At 31.7% G+C, this 22047-nt stretch overlaps 3 protein-coding genes across 3 annotated transcripts; all 3 read left to right on the top strand.

Annotated features, from left to right (window-relative positions):
* Positions 1-1868: 1868 nt before the first annotated feature.
* Positions 1869-3199, top strand: HELRODRAFT_86957 (hypothetical protein; the record flags this gene model as incomplete). Its single annotated transcript, XM_009028350.1, has 2 exons — positions 1869-2204; positions 3089-3199. The coding sequence occupies 2 exons, from the start codon at positions 1869-1871 to the stop codon at positions 3197-3199; spliced, it is 447 nt and encodes a 148-aa protein (XP_009026598.1).
* Positions 3200-5789: 2590 nt separating this feature from the next.
* On the top strand, positions 5790-13927 carry HELRODRAFT_102672 (hypothetical protein). The gene is made up of 18 exons (XM_009028421.1): positions 5790-5927; positions 5982-6197; positions 6379-6665; positions 7502-7571; positions 8950-9029; positions 9354-9461; positions 9716-9764; positions 9981-10068; positions 10161-10259; positions 10515-10587; positions 10813-11009; positions 11250-11307; positions 11739-11828; positions 12085-12142; positions 12285-12367; positions 12588-12689; positions 13100-13159; positions 13491-13927. The coding sequence occupies exons 3-18, from the start codon at positions 6609-6611 to the stop codon at positions 13635-13637; spliced, it is 1419 nt and encodes a 472-aa protein (XP_009026669.1). The 5' UTR covers positions 5790-5927; positions 5982-6197; positions 6379-6608; the 3' UTR covers positions 13638-13927.
* A 1546-nt stretch (positions 13928-15473) lies between these two features.
* On the top strand, positions 15474-20290 carry HELRODRAFT_86926 (hypothetical protein; the record flags this gene model as incomplete). The annotated part of the gene is made up of 11 exons (XM_009028343.1): positions 15474-15505; positions 15729-15813; positions 15929-16003; positions 16148-16354; positions 16565-16661; positions 17220-17291; positions 18718-18820; positions 19091-19319; positions 19420-19521; positions 19792-19948; positions 20217-20290. The coding sequence occupies 11 exons, from the start codon at positions 15474-15476 to the stop codon at positions 20288-20290; spliced, it is 1233 nt and encodes a 410-aa protein (XP_009026591.1).
* Between the last annotated feature and the right edge of the window lie 1757 nt (positions 20291-22047).

The following is a 22047-nucleotide window of genomic DNA, read 5'->3' as shown; positions in this document are numbered from 1 at the left end:
TTGCTATGCTGCACTGGCTGCGGATTGGTTTAAAGGGTCTCTCTCTTTCTTTCTCTCTTTTCTCTTTCTTTCTCTCTTTTTTGAATATATATATATATATATATATATATATATATATACATATATATATATATATATATATATGTATATACGTATATACATATAAACATATAAAGCGGTCAACTCACACGCGCTATTGGGCACACGAATTCTTTACAAAGTGATTAAAACAACAATTGCTGAATGGCCAATGCTAACTTTATATTTAATGATAATTGGTTTATTTTTTTAAATAATTTTTTTCAACTGTTTAAAATTGTTTTTCAATTCAGTGCTGGTGAAAGAGAAATAGATACGGTTATAATTTGTTTGTGCAGTTTTGATAGTGATACTAAGTCATGTTACTGTCAACAAACATGTCTATGAATTGTTGTCGTCAATTTTTTTCGGTTAACACCTAATGGTTGATGTAAGCGATTTTTTTTAAATATTTCGTTAAAATGAAATGTTAGTTTATCGCTAGAAACATCTGTAACAATAAAAACAACAGTAGAAACAACAACCGAATCAACAAAAACAGCATCAACAACTACATTCTGAAACATTTTCTTCATTTAAAAACATAAACGATGTTGTTATAGCCTATGTTATCGTAATTAACAAAGACAGTAATAAAAGATTAATAACAAAAAACAGCACACACGTGTAAAAACAAACAAAACAAAACAAACAAACAATAAACAAACAAACAAACAAACAAAAACAAAGTTACACACACGCACCAGCATCTATCTAACGAATGGGCCAATGATTTATAAGACAACGACCATCGAAACACCATGACGACGACGGACACGCATGATTTGATGTCCAGCATGCATGGATGCAGTTTGTTGACAGGTGTCAAACAATTCTTCCACAACAATGTTGACAACATTTGTGACAACCTACTCAACAATAACAAATACGGCCTCGTTAACAAGGAGTTTAGTTATCTTTGCAACAGCAAAAACAACTGCGAACCCAAAATGAACAGCATTTTTAATATAGATAACACCAATTACATGAATTGCATAAACAATCCGAATAGCAACAATAACGCTATTGTCAACAGCATCAACAGTATCTCAGAAAGAGTTTCAAGTAAGCAAACTAGAACCAACAAGCAGGACCTCATTCCAACCTCTGGGTATAACTTAATCCCACCAAATAGACATGAAAACAATTACACCAATGATGTCATTTGCGATGGTATCGACGACGACGCCGTTGAAAATGTTTGTGGTGAAAATAATGACGTCATTGATGACGTCAGCAACATTCAATCTCCAAGCCATGCACACGTTTTCAACGTTAATTTTAAAGGGAATGGCAGCAACAATATAGCGAATATAGAGGCAACAAGCAGAAACAAAAACAACAACATAAACTACATCAACACAAACAACAACTTCAACACAAACAACAACATTAACACAAACAACAGCCTGCTGAATGGTTGGAACGGATTCAGCCCTTCGTATTCAAAAAGTGAAATTCCGTCAACTGCTGACGGTCCGACTAAATTGATAACTCCGCAGCAGCAGATGTTGAATCAATCAACTATTAACAAACTTTTCAATCGATTCCAATCACAAAACTCGCTTCAGTTATTTGGCAACACTTTCACTGACCAAATTTTTAGTAACAACTCTTTCAATAAGCAACCTGGTGCCAACGGGCCGAAGAATGGAGTTGAACCGATTGAAACGAATAACCGACCAATGCCTGTCCAATCTTATTTTTTCGGAGCTTCAAACACAGGCAGTGCCAACCAACATCTAGCATTCAAGTCTCCACCGGCTTACTTTTCCCTTCAAAATTTCAGGATGGAACGTGCCAGAGAGGAGAGTTGTGCATCTAACAACAGCCTCGCCAACCAGCAGCAAATAAACAATCATCATCTTCATCCTTACCCTCATCTGACCAACCATCATTTGAGCAATCTTCAACCGGCCAACAACTACCAGCCAGCCATCAGTAACCAGTTAGACCGCAACACAACCAGTTCCTCCTCATTTAAACGATTCAACTGCAGCAGACCAACATTCACTGGTAACCAAATTTTCGCGTTAGAGAAGGTCTTCGAACAGACAAAGTATCTGGCGGGGAATGAACGAACGAATCTGGCGTTGAGTCTTGGAATGAGTGAGAACCAGGTTAAGGTAGGTTCGGATTATAGAGTTTTATATAGCATTGAGTTTGTCAGCTTTTTTAAAAAATTGCCAACGAACAAATGCAAAACTTGAAAATGAAATAACATATTGGACATTTATGACGTGACAACTACATGTAGGAGTCAAAATGCGTAAACTTATAAAAACAACAAAATCTAAATAGAATCAGACAGCCAATTTATTTGTGCGGTCAAGCAATTTCTCTAGCAGCAAATTTTTTTGGCAGTAAGCAGCAATGATGAACATACAATGCCATTAATTTTCAAGTTATACGCTTTAAAGTCGCCAGTCCGTCTAACTTCAACGTTCGGTGCGTGACTGAGGTGCATGGCTACCAACTCGTGAGACAGTGAGACGCACTGAGACACATTGAGACGCAGTAGTTATTTACAAGTGCTGCACTGCATTGATCAACATCTGAGACACGATTGAAGTTTAAGAATTATAATTATTTTTACTATGCATAGTCATACAAACGTTAAAATATTTCATTCATACTGCTACCACCTAGCTGCAAATACAATCGCAAAATTTACATTGGCAGAGAGAAAGCTGTCGGCCGCGATTAGGTGTAGAAACGTTTAAACCAGTAGACAGGACGCACTTAAGAGATTAATAATCTTCTGACTGCCAACGAAGTTTATGATCAGTTGGATCCATACTATCTGGGCTCTCAGTTCTCATTCATTCGATCGTACACGCGTCCATTGAGCTAATTAAAATAGTTTGTTGGTGGTTGGTTGTTTGTTTGTGTGCTTTCAGGCAAAGTAAAACATCTCATTGAATGGAATATTCCGTTTAAAAGTGGTATGTGTGCTTTTCAGCGTTTAACAATTTTTTTATGTCTGCCTCCATTTTTTTCTGCATTTTAGATTTGGTTTCAAAATCGTCGAACGAAATGGCGGAAAAAGTCTCAACCAGACTCAACAACAACAACCGCCACGAGTACAACTATGACGTCAACAAAGAAAAAACAGCGATAAGAAAGTGTTTGAAGAATGTATTAAATTTATTAAAATCTTTTGGACTATATATTTATTGAATAGCTAAACTTATTAAAACAATAATAAAAACACCTTGTGTTTATTCCTTCTCACGCGGAGAATCTACTGTTTTTGAGAAAAAAACATAAAAGATCAAATAAATACACGTACACACACACACACACACCACACACACACACACACACACACACACACACACACACATTCAAACACACGTGCAAATACTTTGACACGCTTAAAGTAAACAGACGCACGGGAACTGAAACGAGCAAAGTTTGAGTGAATTCATTGTGTATTGAAATCAGTTTAGGCATCTTTAAGCCTAAAAATCATTTATTTAAAAATCAAATAATTCAATTTTTAACTTAAACTCACAATATTAATGACAAATAAATTAAAGAATTGTATAAAAAATTGTAAAAAAAACAAGCATAGTGAATAAAATATAAAAAACGAAGTTAAAATCAACCGACGAAAATTAAATTTTAAATGTGGCAAAACCAACATCAAGTAATTTATTACTCTAACTATTTTAGCTGAAAACCCTAATATAACTATTACTATCGTTTTACCACTACCAGTTTAACATTTCATTTTACCATTTTACTTAAACATAACCACCATACACAACAGTCACATATTAATAAACAACCTGCAATGTTACATTACAACCACCAAACGCTTAACTCTTGCACGCTTGGCTAACAATGATAAACACAAACAGAAATGTTGTCGTTGAAATCTTTTGCTGATGCTAAAATGAAATTTGAAATATCTCGAAATTTATACACCTCTATCATCTCTAACTTGTAACAGATTTAAAAAATTAATATAATATAATATAAGTATTATAAAAAATTGTATTTATATGTGGTCCAATTTTAAAAAACTTTTGTGGTGAACTGCGTCCACTAAGAGTATTGAAAGATAACAATAACGATAACGAAAATGTGGAAATTTTATTAACCGATACAATCAATGGATATAAACTTGTCTTAGAAAATTGAAAAAAAACATGGTATGCATTATTTCATTTCATTTTTTATGAATAAATTATAATTTCAACAAACAATTCTATGTATGAAAGTGGCAATAGAATATATTAAAGTTGAAATGAAAATTGAAATAGGTCTTTTCAAGAAGGCTCTTGATTGCATAGCAAAGAACTTTTGAAAATTATCAAACGTTTTCTGGTTACACACTTTTATAGGAACCAACCTTCAAAAACAGCTGCCTGAACCAGGGGTGGGCAAATTTTTGCTGTGAGGGCCGCATTAAGAACTACTTTACCTTTAAAGGCCTGCATATGTACTTAAATATAGCAAATTTTTTCGACCCAAGGAGAGAGTTTTTTTCAAGTTAACTTTCACCACCTCTGGCTTAAACGACTAACTCCTGAATATAGCATATTAGTAAACAATTAATTCGTTTACACACGGACATTAACTCACATACAAAAGACATTTTTAGAACATCGTCTAATTGATATCTTTTCTCTTCTTCTATTTAATTTCAACTTTTAATTTGTATTTATTATTGTTTAAAATTATTTAAATATTATTTTATCATTTGTTTATTTGATTAAGCATGAGCATGGGCCTGGCCTGCAACTCACGATTTTTTCTCCATTGAGTAAATCGCATGGCTTGGTGATAAGATGTTGATAATTAATTAACGACAAGATGATAATGAGCTGGTATAATACAATTTTTCGCGATTCAGATTTGATAAACTAAAGATATCTGAGAAATTAAAGTTTCCAGAAAATGGAAAATGCATATGGAAGCTTTCAACTCTATATTTTGTCTGCCTGTTTGACATTAGACTTTGCGGCTTGTCAAACAAATTTTAATCTGCCTTTTGTAAAATCACATTTCTTTTTGTAATTATTATTACAAACAAACCTGCAAACAAACATTTATACTAATATACAAACATACAAACAAGCGAACAAAAATTAATATTAGTATACAAACATACAGCTAAATATGTGTACAGAAAATTGTTAAACATACTAGCTTCAAATATACTTATATACAAACATGCAAACAAACACACATACATGCAGAAAACTGATAAACAAACATACTAACTTCCATTGAAAACTAGTCACACACAATACTAAGCCGGTTCAACTACAATCCAACGCTAGCGTTGGAAAAAACAAACACATCAAACTGAATTAAAACATATAAACACATATATACAAACACAAAAATACAAACAAGTGATGATGATGATGATGTTTAAAAGTTGATACAAATCCAATTTAGCTCAGCTCAAAGTCACAGGTCTGATTCTGCAACGAGCTACTCAAAATCAGAACAAAGAGCAACACAATTTTAAAGAAGATGACGAAGATAACAATGATAATGATGACGACGATGACGACGATGACGACGATGGCGGTGATGATGGTGGTGATTACAATGATGATGATGGTGAAGGCGTCAATGATGATAGGTGACGTGACAATGATGACGACAATAATGATAATCATGTGTTTATTTTTTAAAGTTTAAAATAATAATTAGAAGAACACACTCATCGTGCTGTCTATTAATATTAAGGTGGATTTTAATGTATAATACGTATATCAATGCATCCTTATGTATATACAAACATGTGTGTATGTCTGCGTATATGTGCGAGTGTGTGTGTGTGTGCATGCACGTGCACGTGTGTGTATGTATGTGTGTGTGTGCATGCGTGTGTTGGAGTTGCCTGTGTGTGCGTGCGTGCATGTGTGTTTGTGTGTGTGTGTGTGTGTGTGTGTGTGTGTGTGTGTGTGTGTGTGTGTGTGGTATGTATGTATATAAAAAGTGTCAAAGTTTGTTTCAATAAATTGTTTGGTTTTAAAAGGATATATAGATAGGTAGGTAGGACGTTGGCAGGATTGGCTAAGTTAAGATCCTTGTGAGACTAGGCTTAAGGGTTTTTAGGTTGAGTTTTTCTTTCAGAAGACTTTTGATAAGTTGGTATGTTTATTTTGTAATTCCGTTTAAAAATAAATTTGTTTTAATTTAATTTTTATGTAAAGGTTTCGTTGAAATGTTTGATTTATGTTTGAATAAATAATAAAATTAATTTTGGCAATTTCAAAGTAAAAAAAAATAATAATGTTAAAATTGGCAATTTTAAAGTAAAAATTTTCATCTCATTGTTCACAGAATAAAAAACAGTTTTCATTAAAGATTCCTACTGCTGTTATAGTCGCCACTTAAACAAACGAACCGACAATACAGACAGCCAAGTTACAATCTCTAAAAAACATACAATAACAACATTAACAAAAATAATAACAATAAAAACAACAACAACAAATAACAAAGCAGTCAATTCAACAAGACAACAACAGCCGTACACAACTTCAACTACAACAGCGACAATGAGCTCCCAAAGCGTTCAACAGAAGAAAAAAATTGCGATTGTCGGGGCTGGCTTGGTAAGTACAAAACTACACACCACACACTCACACACACACAGACACACATACACACCCACCACACATACACAAACACACATACACACACGCACGCACACACATATGCCTGCTCTCGCGGTGTTACGGGTACGAATTCAAAAAGATTTCTACCCATTTATTTTCGCAAGAAATGTTGAATGCGTTTTTTCAAACGCCTTACTAAAAATAAATTATTAGTTATAATAATATTAATAAAAATACATTAAGGCCATTATAAAGTCGTTAACAACTTAGTACATTGTGTTGTTAATTTGAGTAAATCGTTCGATGTCTGGCCAAAAGGAGATAAGATCTCTCAGATGTCACTACCGTACTTCATATTTATTATTATTGTTGTTGTTATTATTATTATTATTATTATAGTTGTTGTTGTTGCTGTTGTTGTTGTTATTATTATTTTTTTGTTTGTTATTTTTGTCTTTAATATAATAAATTAATTAATGATGTTTGTATCTCATATGAATGATCGATCGATCGATCGATCGAACGAATGAATGAATGAATAAATAAATAAATAAATTGATTGATTAATTAATAAGTAATATTAAAAATGAAATGTTAATAAATAAATAAATATAAGGGTTACAATGTTATTAACATTCGATCAAGGAAACATGTCAACATTCTCGAATTCTACTATGAAAATCGATATAACCATCGGAATTCATTTTGTAAACGAGAACATTTACTTATTTTTAAAATTAAAATGATTTTGTTAAAGTATTAGAAATAAATTCAGAGTAAAATATTCAACCTTACCTTATCAAATTTTTCGAATTTTTTTCATTTAAAATTAGGTTGGGGCACTGCAGGCATGCTTCATGGCAGAAAAGGGCTACCATGTAGAAGTCTATGAAATGAGAGATGGCTCGTTTTTTTGTTGTTTTCTAGACTATTTCTAGACCTTAAATATATTTTAATTTAAAATAAGCATGTTGTTCTATTGTTGTTGTTAATTTTTTGCTTATGATACGATGACTATAATAACTTATGAAAGTTAAGCTGCCTGGTGCACTGTTCAAAATCGTGCTACTTTTAAAGAAACTCTCCATCGCTTCATGTGTCTGGTTGTAAGAAGTTTGTACATTGATACAACTGAATGACTATTAGGAATTTATATATATTGTGAAATGTGGATATGATGTTGGAAGTTTTTTTTACAATTTTTTTTTACAAATTAAGTAAGAAAGAAAGGATTTGTAAGAAGTTCTACGATCTTTTTTTTATAAAAATGTTTGGGCAACAGAGTTCTAGAATGGCGTTATACCGAAAAGTGTTTGTTTCATCAATGTGTTAATGAAACAAATGATTGTTATTCTGTTATAAACGTCTTTATGTTAGTTGAGATAGAAAGAGAGACACAGAGAGAGAAGTAGAGGAAGATGGAAAGAGACATTGTCAATATTTTTAAACGTCATTTTAAAAGTTTTTAATTTAAGGTCGGATCTTATGTTAATAATTATGAAAAAGACATAAATTTTTCAAATATTACCACGTGTATAAAAGACAAAAAAAAAACAGAAAAAAAAGTTGAGTACCGCAAATGTTAAAGTTTTTTAACTTTTGCACCAATTTCGGGCGGTATTGCAAACTTGACAACGTCACTGACGACCTCGTTTTAAATGTCACAAATTATTATTACACTATTATTATTATGTTGTTGTAATTTTTATTATGTTATTATTATTATGTTATTATTATTATTATTATTATATTGTATATATAACAATTTATATATTATATAACAATTTAATAAACTCTGTGTTATCATCTTACTCAATATATTGCGATAGGAATAATGAATGAACCTTATTTTTATAATCCTCTATTTGTACTCATTTTTGTTGAGTGATGAGCAAATTAGACTAACAGCTTATTAATTTAAATACTTTATTATATTAAACATTATTTTATATCTATCTTTATATTCATTTTGTGGTATTTGATAAAATAAAAGTAGTGTTCCCATTATTATGTTATTATATCAACAACGGAAAACCTTTAGACTATTTTTATCTTATAAGAGGCACCGCAAGATATAACCATTTCAAAAATTTTCCAACAGTGCATCAGTGATGATCTTAATTTTGGACTACATTTGAAACTTCGAGAAGTTTCTCCTCAAAACTTTTTTGAAAAAAAAAATAAAAAAAATGTCTTAATTACGATAGGATATCAAAAATTACTCGAAATTCTTTTTTAAATTACACGATTACTGAAAATATCTATCCAAAATCTACTCCAGATATAAGAAAATCTGAGAAAGTTTTTGGGAGGAGTATCAATTTGGCCTTGTCATGCAGAGGGAAGGAGGCTTTGAGGATGGTTTGTTTGTGTAAAGAATCCACACAAAAATATTGTAACTATGTCATACGTGTGTGTGTGTGTTGTATATTTATGTATGTATGTATGTATGTATGTATGTATGCATGTATGTATGTATGTATGTATGTATGTATGTATGTATGTATGTATGTATGTATGTATGTATGTATGTATGTATGTATGTATGCATGTATGTATGTATGTATATGTATATGTGTAGTGTATGTATATGTGCTGTATACAATACAAAAAAAATTTTGAATATGTAAATTGTTTATAAATTAATTACAATATTATCACAATTATAAATTTGATTAAAATAAGCTTGGCCTTGAGGACGAGGTGACGAAGAATGGCATTGAAATGTTTGGCAGGATGGTACATGATTATAAAGGGGGCACCAAGTTCATCCCGTACGGGAAGGAAAATGAGGTGATGACGACGACGATGATGATGAAGATGATGATGAAGAAGATGATGAAGAAGATGATGATGAAAAAGATGATGATGAGTATAATGAAGAAGAAGATGGTGACAGTAGCAATGATGACGATGATTGTGATGTTAATGACGACGCCGATGATGATTATGGTAACGATGATGAAGATGATGATGATGACGACGATGATGATGATACTACTAATAATAATAATAAATAATAATAATAACATTCCCACCAACCAAAGGCAATTATGTCCATTGACAGACGGAAGTTCAACGAGTTATTGATTTCAGGTAGTTCAACCCAGGCAGACAGACACTTTACAATAATTATTTCTTTATATTAATTTTTAATTTTTAACCACACGTACACACACACACACACACACTCACATTATCACCGTAATCTCCATTATTATTAGTATTACAATGATGACGATAACAATGGCTATTATTATTGTTACTATTATTATTATCATTATTAATTAATAATAATTATTATCATCTTAGCGGCGGAAAGTTACAGCAGTGTCTACATCAACTACTGCCACAAACTGGTTGATTGTGCATTTGATAGGAGAGAGCTGACTTTTGAAAAGTAATAATAATCATAATTTCTTGTTTGTTGTTGTTGTTATTGCTGTTGTTGTTGTTGTAGTTGTTACAAATGACGTCATTTCATCTCCATAGATCTGAAACCAAAGAATTGAAAACTGTGAAATTTGATATCGTGATGGGATGTGATGGCGCCTACTCTAATCTTCGATTCAACATCATGAAGAATACCAAGTGGCTGTGGCTATATTTCAATCGCCAATCAACCAATCAATCAATCAATCAATCAATCAATCAATCAATCAATCAATCAATCAATCAATCAATCAATCAATCAATCAATCAATCAATCAATCAATCAATCAATCAATCAATCAATCAATCAATCAATCAATCAATCAATCAATCAATCAATCAATCAATCAATCAATCAATCAATCAATCAATCAACCAATCACTGCAACAATCACACACACACACCTCCAACAGACTACAATACAGTCAAGAATACATACCGGATAGATACATGGAACTTAGGATCCCGCCAAATGCCGATGGGAGTGTATGAAAGTTTATTTTACTTATCATAAATATCGTTTTATTATAATTATTATTTTATAACTATATTTTAAATCTCAATCAAATTACTAAATCAACCAACAAACTTAACAATTAACTTATTTATTCTAACAAATGACTGAGCAACCAACCAATTAACCGACCAACCAACCAACCAACCAACCATCCAATCATCCAATCATCCAACCAACCAACCAACAAAACACAGTTCATGATGCCAAAGAACTATCTCCACTTATGGCCTCGAACTACGTTCATGCTGATTGGTCTGCCAAATGTTCCGGACCACAGTTTTGTCATGACCCTATTCGCTCCCTACCAGATTTTTGAGTCGCTGGACAGCGATAGGAAAGTCATTGAATTTTTCAGAGCTAACTTCGTGGATGCTCTTGAGATGATGGGCGAGTGAGTTTGTGACTGTGTATGCGTGTTCGTGTGTGTGTGTGTGTGCGTGTGTGCGTGCGTGTGTGTGCGTGCGTGTGTGTGTGTGTGTGTGTGTGTGTATGTTTGTTGTGTTTTGTGTGTGTGTTTGTTGTGTGGATTTTTGGCGTATGCGTGGATGTATTATTATTTTCGTTTGCCTGCCAGTTTGTTTGTTTTTATATTTGTAGAAATAAATAAATAGTTATTATTTTAATTTGCTAGGGCTTTCGTGACAAATGCCTTCAGAACCTTACCTCCATTACCACTCGTTTCTGTGAAGGTAGATCGACGTACTAAGTCACAATTTTTCTTAAATTTTTTGAAAATTTATTCAATTTGAAATGATTCTACTTAATTTAATGTGTAAGAATAATATAAAAATAAGCCAGGCGATGTTTTAAACAATGGCTTGAAGATAGATTCTAAGATTGAAGATAGATCATAAGATTGAAGATAGATCATAAGATTGAAGATAGATCATAAGATTGAAGATAGATCATAAGATTGAAGATTGATTAAAAAGTTTGATAAAACTAGTATATGAGTTTTCAAACTTTTCCAAAAAAAAATTTTGAAAATGTGATGAAAAAAATTAATTAATCAATCAGTCAAGTTATAAAAATAATCGTTACTGTAATTACTGCAATTATTTCAATTATAATTAATAATAATGAAAATAAATAATAATAATTTTTAATTTTTTACTTTTAGTGCAAACCGTACAATCTGGAAGATTACGGAGTGCTGCTGGGTGATGCTGCCCATGCTATGGTGCCCTTCTATGGCCAGGGACTTAATTGCGTTAGTGGTTCATTTTGATTTTCCAATTTGTGTGTTTTCATGTTTGCTTTGCATCAGTTTGTTTGTTTGTATGTCTCGTTTTTTTTTTTGTTTTTTTGTATGTATGTTTTTGTGTGTGTCGTTTGTTTGTTTAGTATTGTATTTGTTTGTATGTCATTATGTGTTTCGTTCATTCGTTCGTTAGTTTTGTATTTGTTTGTATGTCTGTCTTTGTATGTTTTGTCTGTTTGTTAACCATGTGCCTAAATGTTTGCAGGGTTTTGAGGACTTGATTGTTTTCAACGAATTCATGGAGAAATACGATCACGACTTCAGTTAGTTTCTGAAGGAAATTTTTTTATTTATTGCCGAAAATAACTGCGAAATAAAATGATCTAAATAAATATTTTTCATTTTTTCACTCTAAATTATATCAAAAGGTGTATTTAAATTTAAAAAAATTCAACATCCGTTTAGAAAAAGTTCTCCCGGAATTTTCAGAGTATAGAAGCATTGATGCTCAGGCTATGAACGACCTGGCAATGCGTAATTACAAAGAGGTTTACATTTCATGCCCATATATAGGGTACACACAAAAACCATACACAAGTTTGCGTACATTTCATACAAAACGTATGCGTACGTTTTCAGAAACACACAGACACAAATAAAACGTATATAAGACATCTCTATATGTAAAAAATCATTCAAAATTTACATTATTTTTTTTATTAATTGTAATAATGATATGAATAATTGGGATATTATTGTTTTCATCAGATGAAAGCCGATGTGAACTCCAGATTGTTCATACTGAGAAAAAAGTTGGATAACATTCTTTATTGGATGCTTCCAAAAACATGGGTTCCTCTCTATACATCGGTTCGTTTGTATGTTCGTTCGTTCGTTAGTTTGTGTGTATTTCGTTTGTGTGTTTGATTGTTCGTTCGTTTGTGTGTTCGTGCGTTTGATTAATTTAAATCTGAAAAGATTTATTTTTACGAGAAAACACTAGCTCCATCAAAAAGAATAAACTGCCAAATACAACGTAACATTTTTTTTCATCTGTCGTAAAATTTCAAACTAAGCCATTCTTCTGGGTCAGGTTTTCTGTGAGAGCCAACCAACCATTCACATCATATAGATACCGAGAATGAGATATCATAGAGATATCATATAGATACCGAGAATGAGATATCATATAGAGATATCATATAGATACCGAGAATGAGATATCATATAGAGATATCATATAGATACCGAGAAAACTTTTTCATTTACATGCATTCTAGGTCTCTTTCTCGAGGATCAGGTATCACCAATGCATGGCGAATCGGGATTGGCAGGATAAAGTAGGCCTATTATTTTATTTAATTCTTTACCGTTTCTTTGTCCACTCATTTATATCTTTGTTTATCTACATCTTCAATTTTGATATTGTTTGTTCAATCATGTATTATTAACATTTTCACCCTAACTTTTCATTTCAATATCTCAATAGTCATTTTATTTATTTATTATAAAACATTGAACTTTCGTTGATGAATGTGTTAACTTGCATATAAGTGCAAGTTAACACATTCGCACGCTCTATTGGACAACTGTGATTTTAAATTAAATTGACAAAATTTTACAAAATGTTATTACTAATTATTAAAAGATAAAATAAATTTTCAATTTTAGGTAATAAATAGAGCAGTAGTAACTTTACTATGTTGTACAATGGCTGGCCTAACATACCTAGGATTCAATATGGGCTATTTCGCGAAATTGAACAGCCGCCTAGCTCCTTGGTGTTCTCGTGTTACCGAAATGATAAATTTTAAATGAATTTATTTGTTATCTAATAAAAGTTTAATATATTGAAATGAAAAATGATTTTATTTCATTGAGGATCAATGATAAAATTGCTTAATTAGCAAGCTTGTTGCCGACAGAAATTTAATTTATTCAAAGCAATACTATTGAAATTGGTAAATTCTAATATTGCTAAAGTATTATTATTATTGCTGTGACATGATTTATTTTTTTATTCTTAAACTTTTTAATAATTGCTATCAGAAGAGTGATTTCTTTATGCTAGATATATTGAATAAATGAATGCTTTTTCGAAAAAACTGCATACTGAAATATTCTTTTTTTAAATGTAGTATTTACAATTCATCGATATAGTACGGTATCAGCACAAATTGACAAATTAGCGAAAATTATACTCTAAAAATCGCATATAAAATAACCAGCATAACGTTATTAAGTGAAAGCTTTTTCTAATAGAAAATTAAACCCGCTGTCATATTCTGTTAAATAATTAAAATATTGTTGTAAACTTTAACGCTCGTTACTATCGACACCGATATCATAACGTTAATGATTTTTATATTTCCAACGCCAGTGTTGTAGCTTCCAACTATCGTCAAGTGTTCGTTACTCCGTAGGTTCAAGATTTCCGATAGATGAACACAACTGCTTCAAACGCGAACTTTGTTGAACGTTTATTCGAATACCAACAGTAATAGAAACAGTAAACTAATCCAAGTAACCGCATAAATCACATTTACGACTTCTCTTCAAACCTCGCTATTGGCTTCGCTATTCACAAGTCCTTATATAGCCTCTACAATAGATGTTTACAATCCTCTGTGGTATGAAAAGTTTCTATGGTTTACAATCAATGACAAATAGCGAAAATAAAAAGTACAACAGGATATCAATCATTGATTATATAGGGTAATTTGATCATTCCTGCTATAAAACAATATATATTTGATTGGACGTTTAACAAATTAGAACCTTATAAAAACTGTCGATGATTGAATATTTTATAAGGTTTATAATTGTTGAAAGAACTTGATTGATGTATAAATCGACTAAAAAAGTGTATGCATACTAATTATATACAAAGCTGATATGTATAAACTAATATGAACAAATCATGTGTAATTAAATTTAGTTAAGTAAATTAATAAAACGAATAAAATTGATTCGTGAAAGACAACTGCCATAGAACAAGAACATGCACTTTATGGACTGTCGGTGTTGAGCGCTACGCAAGTAATAATAATTTTGACGTGTAGGAAGTCGACTTTTTTATTAAAATTTATTTTTTCTTAAATAATTCATTTTTCCTCTTTGTAAGTGATTGGTTTAGTTTCTATTTATTAAATGTCTGCCATTTTTTTAAATTTTTACGGATTGTTGATCTGGTAAAATTCAGCCTAGCGATATACTGGCAAACATTGCCAGACTTTTATTTTACCACTACTAGACTAGAACTAGAGGCACAACAATGCAATGCTAAAAATTGTATTGTATTGTTTATTATTGTATCTGAACTGAAAGAAATATAAATTAGTGATTAGTTCTTGGGGAAATTATGATTTATCACTGAATGGATGATTTCTAATTAGGCAACATTAAGGCCCTACAGACACCACTAGATAACATTGTTTTTTTTTCCATTTTGATGTTGATCTGCTCTGCTGATGTTCTGTTTTTGCTTAGCTGCCTGTGATGAATGATTTTATTTTAGTTATTTAATATTTATTTGTTTTTTAATCATTTCAGGTACATAAAATGGTAAATTCATCTTAGTCATCCACAAAACAAATAATAAAAATTGAAAAAATAATTCTAATCAAATCAATTTAATAATATTAATTTATCAAAATGGTGCTTTCTCAGAGACAAAAAGAGGAACTGTGAGTATTTGTTTGTGTAATTTAATTTCAACTTTATTTTAATATTAATTTTGGTTAAGTTGGTTTCTGGCCAAATAATTTCGTTTTGTTCTTTTTTAAATTTAATATTGCAATATGGTATATAAATAAAGCACTAAGCGTCTATAAATTTTTTATACAAAAGTTTTATTAATTATTAATTTTATTTTTATATTTAAAAAGTGCAATAATTTTAAAATTCAAGGAATAAAGCTGTAGCTGATTACTTGAGTTCAAATGGATATTCTAACACACTTGCTGAATTTCAGAAAGAAGCACAGCTGGTTAGTGTTAGTCCTTAAGTAAGAAAAATATTTTTCCACTCATCTTGTAATATGTGAGATGACATCAGTGTAATAGTTACTTATGAAGTAATCTGTAATTGTTTTAAATTTGTAAAATCAGTCAGGTGACGTTGAGAATAAGTTTGCTGGATTATTAGAAAAAAAATGGACATCTGTTATACGACTCCAAAAAAAAGTAGGCCAATCTGTATCCTTCCTTTTTTTAAATTAAATTTCCATTATCTACTTAAATTTATATAATATTCTGTCTATATAAGATTGATTTCCTTTTCAGACAGACATTGTTTTAAAGCTTTTTTATCATTTTTTTATTTTTCAGGTTGTGGACCTTGAGGCTCGACTGGCTGAGACTGAAAAAGAAATTCAAGTTGGCGTTCCAGGTCGGGATCGCCAGAACCCTTCGGACTGGATCCCTCGACCTCCTGAAAAGTATTCACTAACTGGGCACCGAGGCTCCGTAACTCGTGTGGTCTTCCATCCCGTATTTAATATCATTGTCTCTGCTAGCGAAGATGCCACCATTAAGGTTCTCAGCTATTTTTTAATCCAAATTTTCTTTTTTGATCTTTTCACTTTTTCAATTTTTTGTCATCATTGTTTTGACTTTTTTTTCTAATGAAGCATATCAACATTGAATATAATCTATCCATTTTTATTCTCTATTTATTTCCATAAAGTTGAGTTTTGCTAGACTTTTTTCATTATGAAGTGCTGTGAATTATGTCTGTTTGCCTAGGTTTGGGACTATGAGACAGGTGATTATGAAAGAACTTTGAAAGGTCACACAGACTCTGTACAGGATCTAGCATTTGATCACAGCGGAAAGTGGCTGGGTTGGATATCAATTTTATACTTCACTAAAAACTTATTCAATTGAAGTTACAATTACATTTTCATTCATACACTGTTAGATGCTAGTGATAAAATATTGTATAATGTAGTATTGAGTCCTATTAATTAAGAGGAAATTGTTTCACGACTACTGATATAGCAATGAAGAAAGCAGCATAAAGTATAATATTATTTATTGCCTGGTTTGTTCTATCTGTGTCTCTCTCTCTCCTGCATTACACCTACTGTTTCCACACTACTCTAAATCATTCAATCATTTTCTACTGATTGAAAGTTTAAGTGCTGCCAGTTTATTCATATCTACTCTACTCTTTTTTTGTCAATCTTAAACCCTAGAGCTATTGAATTATTTTTTTTTTATTATACCATTTTGATTTTTTGCTGTTGAAATAGTTAATACGGGTAGTTGTTTTAAAAATTTTGTTGGTTTCTATTGTGTTTATAACTTTTTCAAATTAGCACTAACTAGATCTGTTGTTTAATTTTTTTATTTAGTTATAATTTGATCTAATATATGAATGATTAATGTACTCTTGAAGTTTCTTGCTCTGCCGATATGACCATCAAACTGTGGGATTTTCAAGGCTATGAGTGCATCAAAACGATGAGAGGTTTGTCATTTTCTCTTAAAAATTGTTTTTGTTTCTGCAATTTTTTTAAATAAATATTTTAACTGTTATATTAATATTTTTATACCATTGTTTTGTTATCAATGGAGTTTTCTTATTATCAAATTAACACTTTAATTATGACCTTAGTTTTTGCTTTGAATTTGTTATCAATGGAGTTTTCTTATTATCAAATTAACACTTTAATTATGACCTTAGTTTTTGCAAGGCTTAGATAACAATTGAATGTAAGTAGCATTGTGTTGTTATATTTGAATTTGTGCTTGACGAATATACATACAAACATACACGCGCACACACTTATATGCATACAGATGTATACATACAAACACACACACACACACATACATACATACATACCTAGGTTGTAGGTATGTATGTATTGTATTATAATTTTAAAACAATCATTTAATTGAGAGGACTGGATAAGGAAAAAGAATTGATGATTTAGACATGTTTGTAATAGCATCTGTTTCTCTGTTATACATTCTCACATTATTTATTTTGATGAAAATTATTTTGGTGTTGGTGGTGGTGGGTTGTTGTTGTTGGCGGAGTGGTGGTGTGGTTGTTGGTGGGGTGGTGGTGTTATGTTTTGTTTGTTTATGCCATTTTGTTAATTTCATAGCTGGTATTGTTGCATAAATAACATTATAAATGTAATTATTATTATTTATTTGTTATTGTTTAAACTGCTATCAATATTATTGCTATGTGCATAACTTTTCCATGCACACACATGCATGCATGCATGTATCATACTTACTCTGCTGACTAATTCCCTTATGATGATATAGGTTGAAATGGGAACTTTATTATTTTAACATTATGCACATACATACACGCACGCACGCTCGTACACACACACACACGCATGTACACACTGCATTGCATTGCGTTGCAATGCTTTCATCAAAGAATGCACTTGGGAAGTTTTTGCCAAAGTAGCAATGAGGTCTATTTATAATGTTGATAAAGATACATTTTGTTTGATTGTACCATCATGTTATCATATTAATCATTAGCATAAATGGTACATAAACATTCTGTAGTATCATTTTATGTAATGATGGCTACTGCTAGCATTAGGGATTAAATACATGAGTATTTTGTGATATCATTTTATTAAATTATCTTTAGCCAGTTATTACGCCAAATATTGCTTCCTCCATTATCATTAACCATTTAATTATCCGTATAACTTGATTTAAGCTGTCATATTAGTTGTATAAGTAAGGAAAATGTTAATAATTTTTCTCCCTCTCTCTCGCTCCTTTCTCTTTCTTTTCTCTTTCTTTTTTCAATTCTAAATCCTGGACACGCTTGCACATACGCACAACACAAACGTGCGCGCACACACACATGTACAAACAGACGCACATACACACACACACACACACACACACAGGACATGACCACAATGTTTCAAGTGCAACATTCACACCAAATGGCGACTTCATTGTGTCATCTTCCAGGGACAAGTCTATAAAAATATGGGAGGTAGCTACAGGGTTAGTTGGAAAGACAGATTCATTTTACTTTCATTAAAACTTCCAATAATATATTTCTCTCTCTCTTCTTCTTTCTCTCCCTCCCTATCTCTCTCTCTCTCTCTCTCTCTCTCTCTCTCTCTCTCTTCTTTCGCGTGTCTGTTGTTTGTTAGTTTCTGTGATTTAAGATTTATTTGTGTATGTATGTGTGTGTTTTAAGGGGCTTCATTCAATCATGAACATATACATGCACACACACCCACAAACACACACATACACATGCATACACAGATATTGTATAAAGACGTTGACTGGCCATAGAGAGTGGGTACGTATGATTCGTGTCAGTCCGGATGGTACAATGCTGGCAAGCTGTTCAAACGACCAGTCAGTTCGTATCTGGGTCATCTCGACTGGAGACGTGAAGGCCGAGATGAGAGAGCATGACCACGTTGTCGAATGCATTGCCTGGGCACCTGATAACTCCTTCCCATTCATATGTGAAGCTGCTAATATTGATGTTAGTTGCCAGTTTGTTTGTTTGTTTGTTTGTTCGTTTGTCCGTGTGTGTGTTTGAGTGTTTTAATATAACACACACGCGCACATATACATACACATAGATCAAGAAGATCCAGAAACCAGGACCGTATGTTATATCTGGATCAAGGGATAAGACCATCAAAATATGGGACATCAGCTGTGAAATGTGTCTCTTCACTCTGGTTTGCTATAATTTAACTGTATCTATTTTGTATCAATTATCATGTATCTATTTTGTATCAATTATCATGTATCAATTTTATGTCAAACTGTATCAATTATTGTATGATAATTATTTATTCATTTTTAATTTTAACAATTAATCTGTTGGGCAAAATTTTTGATGGTTGGGGTTTGTTGTAAAATTAATTTTCTCATAGAAAGATTTCAGGAACATTTTAAATTGAGAAAAAAAACTTGAAGATAATATTGCCTGACCTTACCCGCCATAGGCTGGCCACGATAACTGGGTGAGGGGGCTGTTGTTCCACCCCTCTGGCAAGTACATCATCAGCGTCGGTGATGACAAGACTCTGAGAGTCTGGGACATAAAGAACAGACGCAACAACAAGACTCTAGATGCACATCAACATTTTGTCACCTCTCTTGGTCAGTTTGTTTCGTATAAGATTTCATAGCGATATTTAGGCTTTTGAAAAATGACAGACATTCAATTTTTATTTCAAAAATTGACATCCAAGTTTAAAAGACTTTTTTTAAATTTTGTCTTTAAAAAAATGTAACTCGACACCAACATACATTCATGTACTACACGCTCAACTACATATCTAACCGGCCAAATACACTGCAACACACATAGAAATATGTGCACATACACAACAACGTACACAGTATAAACAATTGTGTACTCTTTCAGATTTTCATCGCTCGACCCCGTACGTCATCACGGGCAGTGTAGATCAAACTGTTAAAGTCTGGCAATGTCGCTAAATGGAAGGATGGGATGGATAGATCGATGGATGGATGGATGGATCGGCAGATGGATGAATGATGAATGAATACACAGATAGATGGATGGATGAATGCACGGATGGATGAATGCACAGTTAGATTGATGGTTTTCAGAAAGATGGGTGAAAAGATGAGTGGACGATGGTTGTACATCGAGTTATAATCTGCTATACATCATTTTTATATTTGTATGCAAGATGTAACTAACGTTGATGGTGTTGAGGATGATGAAGATGATGAAGATGATGATGGTGGAGGTAATGGTGACAGCGGAGTTCATTTCGTCATTTCGCTTTTCGTATCGTAAAATATCCAATGACAATAATAATAATAATAATTAGCTGAAAAAAAAACGTCAAGCACTTTTTCCTCTATACTACCGAGAAATCTGCAGAACCAGATTTTTTTTTCTGGGAGGGAGCAACTTGAAGAAGGTGTGACGCGATTTTTTTTTCACTTTGAAAAAAAAAACAAACATCTGTTTTGGATGACGACGATGATGATGATGACAATAAAAAGGATGGTTATGACGTCATCGTCTAGGTAAATAATACCTGTATGTGTATTAAGATTAGGCCTATAAGTTAATGTATATATCTATATATAAATATATATATATATAACTGAACGATTAGTACTTTATTATGATCATTTTTAATATCTAATTGAATTATTTATATTATTATTATTACTACTTATTTTACTAGCTAATACTACAACAACAATACCGTTTATTAATACTACAACTGCTACTACTATAGTTTGCTTGTTGTCACTCAGTGTTACTATTGTTGTTATTGTTATTATTATTATTATATTTCTCATTATTATTCCTGTTTTTGTTTATAAAAAAAGAGAGGTTAGTTCCGACGTATCTTAAGCATTTTTTGAAACTTCTCGTCAATTTTACTTATTATTATTATTATGGTTGTTGTTGTTAATACTATTTGTGTTGTTGTGTCAGTGCCACTGTCTTCTCCAATCTTTAACAATAGTGACAGCAACAAAAATACATCAATAACATTACTGTCGTGATTGCATAATCACACACGTTCACACCTATACACACACATACATACACACTCTTGTTTACATTACACACACGCACACACACACACGTGTTAATGTATACAAATACAAGTTATCACACATAAATACATGCTATTTGCATTTGTATATATAAGTGAATAATAAATGTTAGTGTGTGTGTGTGTGTGCGTATGAATGTATGTGTGTGTTTGTGCGTATGAATATATGTGTGTGTGTGTGTGTGTGTAATTTGTGAGAGAGAGTTAGTAAACTCATTCAAATTTAATCAAGTATTATCTCTGTTGTTAATCTATCTCTCTCTTTCTCTCTCTTCTCTCTCTCTCTCTCTCTCTCTCTCTCTCTCTCTTTCTCTCTCTCTATTTAGCTTTTAATAAAAAGTAACCAACAAATAATTTTACTAATATTCTATAATCGTAACAATAAATAATAATAAGGTTATACGCTTGTTGATGGTCTCTATATTAATATTATTATTATTTCAATTATATATAGTTGTTTACTGTTGTGTTTTATTGCTATATGGTTTAATCTGGTTGACAGATGATTGCTTTGAATTCATTTAATTATATCCGTAATCGATCAATTAATTTTAATTAATTCAATTATGTTAATATGTGTTCAATAAGTGTTTTCGAATAAAATGTATAAATAAGTACATTGTTTAATTGAATTAAATATCTATGTGA

Source organism: Helobdella robusta (genome assembly GCF_000326865.2).
Source record: "Helobdella robusta unplaced genomic scaffold HELROscaffold_55, whole genome shotgun sequence".
Lineage (NCBI taxonomy): Eukaryota > Metazoa > Annelida > Clitellata > Rhynchobdellida > Glossiphoniidae > Helobdella > Helobdella robusta.
Note: the sequence above shows the minus strand (reverse complement) of the source record. Positions and strands in the feature narration are given on the sequence as shown.